Raw genomic sequence first — 12919 nt, forward strand, 5'->3', positions numbered from 1 at the left:
TTTCCTTAGTTTATTTATTTATTTATCTTTATAAATATACGGAAATGTCCCAAAGGATAGTTTTTATTTCTATTGTATTAAGCTGCAGTCTTTAAGTTATTATTTCTTGATTTAACGATCATTTTACAGTAAATTTAATTTTTTATTTTATCAACACTTAATATTAACAAACAGTTTGATGGCCATATTTTTACATGTACTGCTTCACAACACTGAGTGTATATGTGCATAAAAATTCTGTTCTTCATATATTAGCCCAGTATTTCTCAACCTTTTCAAGCCCAAGGACCAGTAAAATGAATGAAAAATTTCTTCAGACCACTAAGTTATGTAGGCTTAACTTTTTTAAAACTGTATGGGTATATAACTACTCAAAACTGGATATACTTAATAAACAAAGTAAATGAAACTAATGAGAAGTTTGGTTATGAGTAATGTGTAGCAGAACTCTTAGATACAGCCAATCAGAATAAACGGAACCATGGAAGTATTTATATAAAAGTAAACAGTCAAAGTATTTGTTATGTGCAGAAAAACTGGTAATTCCCAATCTAGACCTAGCTACATTAGCATTAGAGGTAAAAGGAAGATTGGAAAGTTTATTTAAAATAAGAAAAATTTTATCTAATTCTTTTAATATTTTTTCTAAATGAGATGAGGCAGCTATGGCCTATATTAGCAGACAATAATGGAGTAGAGACTGAATATTGGTGAAATAAATGGATAAATTTTGCAAAAATGTCAAAGAATTCTGTGACAAATAGTTAGAGATTTAATGATCTTATCTATATGTCCTTTAAATGTAAGTTTAAGATCACCCTGAGGTTGTTAAAAAAATTAACATATTTTATGGGATTATTTATATGTAGAATGTAGGTAACTGAGGATTATGAATAAGTGAAAAACACATGATTACAGTTTTTTTACATACTTTTTCAATTGTTTTAATGTGTCTTTTTAATACCAGTAAAAAAAAAAAAAAAAAAGCAGAATTTCCACTGATGTTAAACATTTAGACTAATGTTAGTACTTATTTATCTTGTTTAATGTTATTAGTCAATTACTATTACTATTGATATTTAGGAAAAATAGGAAATATTAATAACACTAACTATTCATGAATAATAAAACAAACATTACTAGCTACTAGTATCAATAGTTACTAATAGGTATTGTAAGTGCCAAAAAATTATCCACAACCACCTACACTTTCGTAGAGTCCTCACAAAATTAATAAAACATATTAAAATTTCAGATTGTCTACAGTCTGTAATGACTATTCATTATTCTAAAAAAAGAAATATGAATGTGCCTGCAAGGAATATGAATGTGACGAATAGTTAGAGATTTAATAATCTTATCTACATGTCCTTTGAATTTAAGTTTAAGATCACCCTGAGGTTGAAAAAATTAACATATTTTTTTAACAACCTGCTGAAACGTACAGGTCTATCTGATAGCATCCTTCACAAAAGCAAATCAAATATTTTTAAAATAAATTTATTATAATAATAATAATTATATTAAATTTATTATAAAATTTGATTTAATACATTATACTAACCGGCTACTATAGCTTACAGTGACTGTAAACGAAAATGTTCAGTTCCCTTTTGTGCATGCATGTGGACGTGCATAATGAATGGATCTAATGGAACATAACACTTAGGTAACTCCTAAGTCTAACGTCGGAAATTTCTAGCTGACCGAGTTTAGGCTTAAGTTATAAGACTAATATCCAAAGTTTGAATTGAATGGATCGACGGTAATAACATAACACCAAGTAATGAAAGTAAAGTCATTGCACGTGCGTGTGGAAATTGAACAGACGGACAAAAGTCCTAACAAGCACTTTACCACTATTGTGAAGTGTGCTAAAAAACAGAAGAATGCAGTACATTTTTCTGTTTTTTTTTATCATTGAGGCAAAGGCTTATGAGTCAAAGTTTGATGTTTAGTATTAAGTTTATTACAAACACACATATTTGGTGATACATTTTGCCAATCTTTTTTAAAATTATAATTTGATTCCATCTTTAATAATTTTTTGTCATACTTTGGGAAAGTGTGAAAAGATATTTGTATCATATTTTGTTAAACAATGTAGTACACAACAAAATATTTTACTGGGCTTATTTTTGTTGCCACTCACTATTCTCATTCATTGAACTCATACCATGTTCCAACAGTTTATTTTTGACATGTCTTTGACATGTTTCCAAATAGGTGAGTCCTGAACTGATTACAATAAAAGGATTCTACTGTATACATACATACATACATACATACAAGCCGTAGAACAAGAATTTTTTGAATATTTTTATGTTATTCTTTACTTAAATTATGCCAAAAAATAACTTTAACACAGTTAATATAAACTTGCTTAGAACATATTTCTTTTTAATTTTTTAACAAAACCACTTTAACATAAAATTGTTTTAAAAAACTGATAATTAATTACTACTCACAGAAAAATTTCTTCTCTTAACACAAGTTAATTATTATTATTATTTTTTAATTTTCTTAATTATGGCTATATGTGATTTGGAGATTTCACCAAAGAAAATCTTTCAAACCTTATATTTGCCTTTAAGGCTAATGTCAGACAAGCATGATTTCACATCCATTGTTTTTAACAATCATCAAAGGAGTGCAAAAATATATGGGAGCAGTCATATGAATGCATACATGAAAAATGACACTGGTGCTGCACAGATGGTCTGCTGGATTGTTCATAATATTCTCATGACAGATGTGACTGGTGCATGTTGGGAGAAACACTTGAAGCATATGATTGTCAGACAAGCACAAAAAATGATGGACACTGTAACATTGTTTTGAGGAAATGCTAGATCAGTGGTGTTCTTGCTGAAGGGTTTATGGTGACTGCATACTTTAAAAAATGGACATTAATATAAGTAACACGACCATACAAGTTAGTGAGTCGCTGATTTTGCAGGACATTTCACCTGGACTTTATAAAGAAAGAAATAAGGAAAAGGAAGACTGGTTAGAATAAATGGACGTAACTCAATATTTCCTATGTCTTTTTGTTTTTAAATACTTCTATACATAATAAAAAAACAGCACATCACAATCTATGAGATCCATGTTGACATATACATGTCTGAAATAAAACTGACTACTAATGTATGCCATGTATTATAGCACTTGTCCAACAATTGACTTCATGTTCATGACTTTTAACGTTCGTAAATTGAAAAAACAGCATCCATCTGCTTTGACACTCATCTGACATTAGCCTAAAAGTGCAGCAGTACAAGATAAAAGAAAAGATTTGATTGGAGTTAGAAGCTATTTGAATGCTCAGTAGAAAACAAGATAAATTTCAATCTCTGTTTTCTTAGAGAACAAACTGCTTCATTCGCAAAAGAAAGCACATTGGAGAATAGTTCATTTTGTAATTGTGACCAAGGTAGTCAACTGGAAAAAAAGTTGTTAATTTGAATACTTTTTGTGTAATCTTGAAACTTATTCTATCATTTTAGCAGATTGCAGTTTTTTTTATCTTACTCCTTTTAATACTGGGTTACTTTTCAGATAATTTCAGTTATATTAAAGAGAGTAAGCAATTTTTCCTAAAAATTATCTAGTAAGCTGGTTGAAACAGTTACTGTATGTAACTTAAACATCCACCACACTGCTTAATTTACCTCTCATACAAAATAAATCTGAAGTTCAAGGCTTGTCTTTGAAAAAAAAATTAGAAATGCTGAATGAAATGATCACAAATCAAAAAGTAGAAATGGCAATAAAATACAAGATAACAAAAAGTACATTATAAGCAATTAAAAAAGTGTGAAAAAAAATTGAAACAGCTTGTATAAATGGTGTGAGCCTGCCTGAAAATAAAAACTAACAGTAAAAAAAAAAAAAAAAAAAAAAATACAGAAAAAATGATTAACCACTGTTTGGCTGAATTAATCATTGTTAAATGTTCATGTAGTTGTTTGGCTGACAATGTCAATAAGTTTGTATGGTAAAGAAAATTACTTACTGTGACATTGTCAAAATGCCATGCTGCAATTTTTAATCATATTTTAATTTGAATAAATATAATTTTTGATGCTAAATCTTTGATTACTTTTTCTCTGTGATAATGTTATTTTTCATACGACTTTATCACAAAAATGTGAGATTGTATGAATTTGTATACCTTTGAGAGTTAAGTGATATATTACTGATCTCAGTTTATCATAAGGAACAATTCTATACCAAATTTATTGCTCTATATTGTAAAAAGTTTGAATGGAAATCATATATCTTCTGGTCCAGACTGGAAGAGCATATATCCTAATCCTAAGCTTTCCATATTGGGTCTCGGATTTTTATCTATCTAACTCTGTTCTTGAGAATAATGGAGAGGAAAATGATATTGGAAATGTACAGGTCTACAATTTGAAAATACAATATAATTTTTTTATGCAAATGACAATGTGATTCATAATGCAATTTACTTTTAATACAAGCAAGATTTTGGTCTAACTATTCATGTTAACAAAATGCATTCCAGCTTTCTGAATTTATTTAAAGTACTAATAAACCAACAAATGCCTAAATAATCGGGCTACTAAATGGTTATAATTAATTAATAAATACAAATGAATTTGGTATAGAGGTAAGCGTTAGGCGCCATATCTTAACTAAATTAATAATTATAATTTTAATAATTTAATAAATAATTTAAAACAATCTGGAAGAAAATAACTGACCCGGGGCAGGGCTTGAACCTGCAGCCTCTGCTTGCCGTACAGTGTGCCACCCAAACCCCAAGCCAGTCGTTGCTTCCAGACATACTTAAATTTTGATATAACCGTCCACGGTTATTAACAGTGCTGGCTGCAGATGACTCCTATGTCCACGGCCTCTATGACACTCAGCCAGCTATCGCTGTCCCCGGCGAGGGTATATATATAAATATAATACAACTCAAAGCCCGATAATATATATATTAATAAACCAAAAAACGCCTAAATAATCGGGCTTTAGGCATTCGTTTGTTTATTAATATATATATCATTGGGCTTTGAGTTGTATTATATTTATATTTAAAAGTACACTTTATAAAACTAAAAAATTTTGTTATTATAAAACACTATTTCAATGAAATTAATTATGAGAAAATATTTGTTTTTATCTAATAATATTTTGTTAATGTAAATGTAATATGCAAAGATTTTGAAAATTAAAAGCTAAATATCAGCAAAATAAATTTGAAATCATACAGAAATATATTAATCTGTATTATATACAGAAAATCATAATCTCAATTTTCTAATTACATTTTAATTTGATTAAATTCACAAATTAATTCAACATACCATATTTATTTGAATAAACAGTACACCATCTATAGCATTTTTCATCTTGTAGCTGCACTGTTTATTAAAAAGCAACTATTACTTCTATTCTTTGGGAATTGAGTGCAACTGTTATTGTAGGGATATTATAAATGGAATAAATCCTGTAACTTTCTTCACTTTATTATTAATCAATAAATCAAACATTCAACACACTTGCACTTTACTTCAACATACGATAAGAGTGACAATGCTGAATATGCTGCAATTTTTCAGTTAAAAATAAGCCTTATCTTCCTCCAATAGACAGGACGCTTATTATTAGAGGATGCTGTTTATTAGAATAAATAGGGTAGATTAAAATAGCATCTTTTCCTTCCAAAACTGTATTACGAAAAACTTTAGTAATACAAGCTAAAATAAGTCATAGACAAACTTTGTAACACATTATATTAAAGAATTTTGTATAAAAATAGCTTTTTAACAGAATTTATAAGTTAGGTAACTTTTAAAAAAATTTTTCTGAACCTTAAATTTACCTGTTTAACATCATCATCAGAACCATCTTCTTCTTCAGCACTTTCGTATTCAGAATCACCACCGGGTTTCTCACCTCCACTTTCCTGCTAAGAAAAATAACATTAAAATTTTTATTTTGTAAAAGAATGAAGCCATTTCATGCTTAGCATAATTTACATTATAGACTGTAACAAATTTCAAATATTTAGTCCTTCTGACATCTTGTATCTTGTCAAGAAACAGAAAAATAAAATAGCTGTTAATTGCATTTTGTCTCAATGACAGTTTATTTGTAGCTAAAATGGTACCTTGTTTAATATCACTTAAAGCAGGCCTGGCCAACCCAAATTGTTTCGCGGGCCACTTTCATCATGCGTAACATTACGGTGGGCCACAATTTAGGCAAACATGCTTTTAAAAAAGTAAAACAAATACAAAATGAATAAGATTTTATTGTTATACCAAGAGTTCGTACTCGTACTTGTGCATTATAACAATGACACATGCAAATTTTCATTTATTTAATTGTTTTGGTATACACATAACGGGAAACAAAAGTTTTAAAAGATATATAATATTGTTTAGAGGGCCACACAATTTAACGTGATGGGCTGCATGCGGCCCGTGGGCTGTGAATTGGCCAGGCCTGACTTAAAGTGTAATTGGATGCTACATAATGTTACTTTATAAAAATATCTTTTTTCCAATATCTTGGACATTAATGAAACATCTACCTTTAGAATACTTAACATACATCTGATTTATATATATATATATATATATATATATATGAGCTGGTAAGCTTGGCACGGCCCAGGTAAAAGATAAAAACAAACTTTAAGATTTACTAATTTCATACTTCTAACCCTTCTATTGTATTATATTATAGAATTTGGTTTATATAATAACTACAAAGGTTATCTTACATAGCTGATCTTACCCATTTTCACCAGGTGTAAGAATTAGGTTCCCTTCTTCCAAGGCTAATTAGAGAAATTTTAGATGGGTCTAAAAATATGTTTGACATTCCACAAAAATGCAAAAAACCTCATCTAAAATAGTACAATAGAAGCTGAATTCTTCAGGGTAATCCTTAACCTTCTCCCTCATGGGGGATTTCCAAAAATCCCTTCTTAGTGTACATTCTCATGTACCAAATTTCGACTTTCAACGCCTAATCCAGTGGTTCCCAACCTTTTCTAGGATGCGGAACACTTTTGTGAGCAATTTTCTTTAGCGGAACACTTACTTAAGTTAATATGAAATACATAAGCTTGTCATCAGTTATTTTATTAGAATTGAGCAGTTATAATTCAAAATCTCTACTCATATTATTAACGCCAATTCTAAGACAGGAAAAAATATACCTAAATAACTTTAATGGGAAACTTGTGCCTGATGTTTTTTACATATTTCATTCAGTTTTTATCATTGCCTTTATCTTATTCGAAACAGTAGTACACTCCATAAGTACGAGTCGTACATATATATTTAAGTTTATGAAAATTTTATGATTTTAATTTTTTGATATTCGGCAGCTCGAATACGATTGTACTGTACACTTTCCGATTTGCGACTAAATCTGCGGAACACTTGGGAGATGCTTACGGAACACCAGTGTTCTGCGGAACACCGGTTGGGAACCACTGGCCTAATCATTTGTGCTCTGTGCTTATTATCATCATCAACCCATCTCGATTATATTATAAGAAAGCTGAAAGTAGACATCCATCTTAGTAAAATTTAAAAAGCGTAAATTCAGTAAATCATAATGCAATGTATGCTCTGAAGAATTATTATTTTAAAGAAAATACTGTCAAATAAATCATAACTTTACTCTGATAAAAGAAAAAAATATATATTAATGTAAATAAATATCTTTGATTATTTACACAATCATCATTATGCTTAATTCTAAAACATAAGTCATTATTATTTTAGTTAATTTTATTTCACATATTCATTTTAATGTATTCTATATTTTACTTTAAATTTCTTTATTTAAAATTAGATAAAATTTAAGTTCTTAATTGATTTTTACATCTGATAAAGGTTATGTAAATAGTTTAGAACATTTCTTTACATAATAAATTTTTTGGCAGTAGAGTTTTAATTTATTTGGTATGTTACTATCCAGTTAGGAATTATATGTTCATCAATACGCTTGTTTTAAATGTTGGAGTTTTGTTATTTTTATCATAATACTATACACTATTAATAAATAACTTAATTTTTTTTTTTTTTTATTAATTTTTCCATCCAATGGCAAGATTATTATTAATCAAATTGAAGACAAGTCTGCTCAAGAGGTACCACCATTTATTTTGCGTTCCAGACTATAGACATACACGTTCATGGCAACAGGCCTTCCTTTTTAAGCTTCATGCCGCCAGAGGTAAAAAGTTCTTTAAAAAAACACAAACATCCAGTTAAAACTAAAAGGAATCAGTGACACAGAGACGTCTTACTCTTCATCCGTCCGGCCAGTGGGGTGTTTCTGCTTTATATCTACTGGAACAGGTACTGAAAAATGTAGATTTTGAAGCTGCCCCCTGGCAACGGTACATTTAAAATTTCTTTTTGTTAATTTTTCCGTCCGATGGTGAAAATGCCACGAATGTATATGTCTATAGTCTGGAATGCAAAATAAATGGTGGTCCCTCTTGGGCAGACTTGTCTTCAATTTGATTAATAATAATCTCCCCATCGGACAGAAAAATTAACAAAAAGAAATTTTAAATGTACCGTCACCAGGAGGCAGCTTCAAAATCTACATTTTCCAGTGCCTGTTCCAGTAGATGTAAAGCAGAAACACTCCACTGGCCGGACGGATGAAGAGTAAGACGTCTCTGTGTCACTGATTCCTTTTAGTTTTAACTGGATGTTTGTGTTTTTTTAAAGGACTTTTTACCTCTGGCAGCATGAAGCCTAAAAAGAAAGGCCTGTTGCTGTGAGTGTGTATGTCTATAGTCTGGAACGCAAAATAAATGGTGGTCCCTCTTGGGCAGACTTATCTTCAATTTGATTAATATAACTTAATATTCAAAATAATTTACATATGTTTTATATGTAGGTGTAGAGTATGCATAACTTTAGTACACAAAAATGCAATACATATAACTTGATTGCATTAAAAGTTAACAATATCTCAAACAATTTTATTAACATTCAGCAATAAATCCAAAAACCTGATTCATTAATTAATGCCAAATTATTTGTCATATTATCAGGCTATAGTAAGGTTAACTTTGTAAGTAATATTTTTATTTTTGGCAGAAAAACTGACAGTCCAACAAATTTTTAATATTTTCATCTGAAAAAGAAAATTACTACTATTTTTGACTTTTTATCAGTTTGACCAAGAAAAAATTTTAATTAAAATCATAAATTTGAAATGTAAATCTAAATAAAATTTAAATTATCATTCTGGAATATATGAAATATAAATTAAATGTGTTGAATAAACTTCACTAACTTTCAATGTAAACAAGAAAAATATATCCATAACTTATGTGAAATACTATATAATAATATATACTAAACATATAATATACAAAATTCAAGCATCAGCTTATCTTATTGATTACATTATTATAATTATGTTTAATATTTTTTAGAATTATTAACAAACCCTTTCTTTTAACAAACCAATCATCAACTATAATATACTCATAATAATCTATGTCATCAGTAGAAGAGAGTAATGGTAATGATATGAAATGAAAAATATTGATTCTAGTTATTAAATTATTTCAGTATCAAACAATAAACATAAAATCTGTAATCAAGTTCTTCATCCAATGTCTTGTTGATGCTTCTATTGTTAGTTACATAAAACTTATTTTTTAAGTTACGAAAATTCGTTATAAGAAAATTAAAACTATGAACCATTAATAAAAATCACGTCTGTCTGATTGAAAAAAGTGTACATTTTTACATTAATATATTTTTTTAAATTTGCCTATTACAGAATCAAAGAAATTATAAATTGTCACTAAGGTGTACACAAATTCAATTATACTTTTTGAAATGGTTAAACAATTTTTTAAAAAGCGACAAATAAGAAAACATAGTAAATGGTGCACTTGAATTATTAAATTATGTTACATTTTTATGCTTTAAGTTCACTTTTGTTAAATTCTCATACAATTAATTAATATAGAGCCATAATGCAATTTAACTAAAAACTTAGCAAGATTAAGCATTTAATGAAATGAATTCCATAAATTGTTCATATACTGTATATAAATTTGATGTGAGAGATTGGATTTGATGAAATGTTCAAAAGAAAATTCATGTTTTGTCTTGATATTTAAATCTATTTTATTTAAATCTCAGAAAAGAAAAACCTTTTCTTTTTTATTACTGGAGGATGAGTGCTTTTCTCTCCCCCGGAGTTGCTTCCTTTCCTAGGGAACTCAGAACGTGTCACTGTGAACTAAAACAAAAAATTCACTATTGGTGGAAAAAGACAACATGACTTGGGAGTATAAAAAGGAGTGACTCAAGAACAAAGGGTCGTCGAGAGTTTGCAAACGCTTCAACAAAAGTGCCCCAAAAAAGTTTATAATCATCCAGGCTACCCAGAACTTCATTCTTTGTGTTTCTTTAGAGAACACCGTCAAACTCCCCGTATTATTAGATCCTATAGTTCTCCATTGCTTCCTCGACCAAACTCCAAGAAAAGGAAAATCTCAACCATTCCTGGATTCCATCCCCACCAAACTACCGACCGAATGAACTCAAATCGTCGATCCAGAAGTCTGCACAAAGTATATATCAACTCGCGATTTCTTGTAAACTCTCTCTCTCTCGACCAGTATTCGATAGGATAGATATGTATTCCTTTTGGGTAAGTTAAATTGGTTTTTTAGTTGTTAACACTGTATCCGAATGATTCACTTCCAAGCTATCTCTCAATCCTCCTCTATCCCGAATTCGATCATCCATGCACGTGACCGCTCGCACAAATCTTGAATTTGCGGTTTCTGTGTCTGTCCTAGAAGACACAGTGGTGTCAGTCCTGACAAGGCGCTAAAGAGGTGTCTGACCCTTTGGTCACACTGTATATAAATTTATATTTATAATCATTTTATTTTCCTATGCAATATGAAAATTATAAACTTCTATGAAATCCAAATTTTATTTTAAATTTTAAATATATTTTTTAGAATTTTTATTATATAAATTTCCAAATAAGCAACTATCAAATCTCTCATATTCATATTTTCAATTAAGTCTAAAAGCAAAAATCGAACAGTATTCATAAACATAATTACACAATTTCTTAATCTAAACTTTACTTAATATAAATATATAAAAGAAGATAAAGGGAATAATTTATATATTCTAAAGCTAGTCATAATAATTTTAACACATTTAAATTTATAATTTATCTAATAAGATATACACAGCTTAAAAGCAAGTATTTAATTTATGTATTAATTAAAACAATAAATTTTTTAAAAATTAAACTCTGAACAGAGTATTTCATTTTATCTAATAAATTAATCTTTATCATTACTAACAACAGTTTTGTAATCTTTTTATAGATAATATTTCAAGTTATTTTTTTAACTATATTTTGTTGTAACATTAACAAATGCAGTTGCACGGCAATTTCTAAAAAAAATGGAAAACCAAAGTTCAAAAATGTAACCTTGAAGACTCAGAAAGTTTATTTTACCTTGATCTATAAATAAGTCTGTAAACAGTAAAATATACTTATTATTTAATTTAATGGTTTCTGTGCCAAATTCTATCATCAAAATTTACAGATAAATTAAAACATTTTAAATTTTATACAACCTAATTTAATAAAAATCGTATACATCATCATTGAAATGAATCCAATTTCATTTATATAAAAAAATGACATTCTAAAATCTTATCACCATGTTACTTCCCTACGTAAACTTCTCAACATAAAATGGAACGAAGCACATACAAAAATGCAGAATAACTAAAGTAAAAATAATTATATCATTAGTTCACCTTCAGTATAATATATTTAAGATGAAAATAGAATTCATAATGTAGTTTAAAAGTGGATTGATAATATACTGTACATTTAAATATAGTTTAAATGTACAGTATAAATGTATATTTTATAAATGTATAATATATAATAAATGTATATTTAAAAAATGTCTCAAATAATTTTAAACTTCTAGCTTGTTGAAGCATCAGATATAAAAAATGCAGTGAGAATAACACAATGTTGTTGATAAATTATCTACTTAGACATCAATTTAAAATGAAAAAAATTAACAGAGTTACTTTTAGAATACACTATAAATTTAAAGTGTTCTAAAGTTACAGTAATCAACACCATACCTCCCTTACACTTTCCAGCAACAATCTTTAATAAATAACAAACTTAAATCTAAATTTAAGGTGTGGTGTTCATTACTGTAAGGAAGGTTCCAGCTTAGGACGATAAGTCACGAATTCTAAAAATTATTCTGATATCCTGTTCTTTCTAAACACCTAATTAATAAAATCAATAGTAGTCTTATTTCTGTGTTTTTTAGGGGTTAATTTATTGTCATAATTGTGTTACAGTAGAGATTCGTTAATCGGAACCCCGGTAATCGAAATCTCTGGTAATCGGAACAATTTTCAGTCAGACTGTGTCGTGCTGAATCGAACGTTTTTGATACTAAATTTACTTCTAAAGTATAATTTTCATGTTTTTATATTCTTCAATATATTTATTTTGTTTGTACAAAATAAAGAAATAATTTTTAATGATACGATAGCCTCGATTATTATTATAAAAATTTTCGTTAGGCTTAAAATTGACAAAAATTCAACACGAAGCGACACGCAACGGAGAAAAATTTGAACATCGGACAGGTTAATATATTTATTTGTACATAATCGGTAATCGGAACAAATCACTAATCTGAACAACCCCAAATCGATTCCGATTTTCGGTTCTCTACTGTATTTGTATCAATAAACTTTATCAAAATTTCAAATACAGAATCAATTTAAAGATTGACTGTGATGTACAATTATTTTGGTTTGTATTTTTCTTCAAAAATACTATTTAAAATTTCTATAGTTTTTATTAA

General features: G+C 28.4%; 1 protein-coding gene across 2 annotated transcripts in view; it reads right to left on the reverse strand.

Moving 5' to 3' along the window:
- The window catches only part of LOC136974623 (protein CASC3-like), an 82223-nt gene that overhangs the window by 39958 nt on the left and 29346 nt on the right, over positions 1–12919 (reverse strand). Inside the window, exon 2 of one of the 2 annotated variants that reach the window (XM_067269553.1) lies at positions 5861–5947. In XM_067269553.1, coding sequence (XP_067125654.1) covers positions 5861–5947 — 87 coding nt within the window. The remainder of the gene's footprint in view (positions 1–5860; positions 5948–12919) is intronic. The other variant, XM_067269558.1, reaches the window with a different exon arrangement.

Source organism: Centruroides vittatus, unplaced genomic scaffold (assembly GCF_030686945.1).
Source record: "Centruroides vittatus isolate TY-2023 unplaced genomic scaffold, ASM3068694v2 contig_1079, whole genome shotgun sequence".
In the NCBI taxonomy this organism is placed as follows: domain Eukaryota; kingdom Metazoa; phylum Arthropoda; class Arachnida; order Scorpiones; family Buthidae; genus Centruroides; species Centruroides vittatus.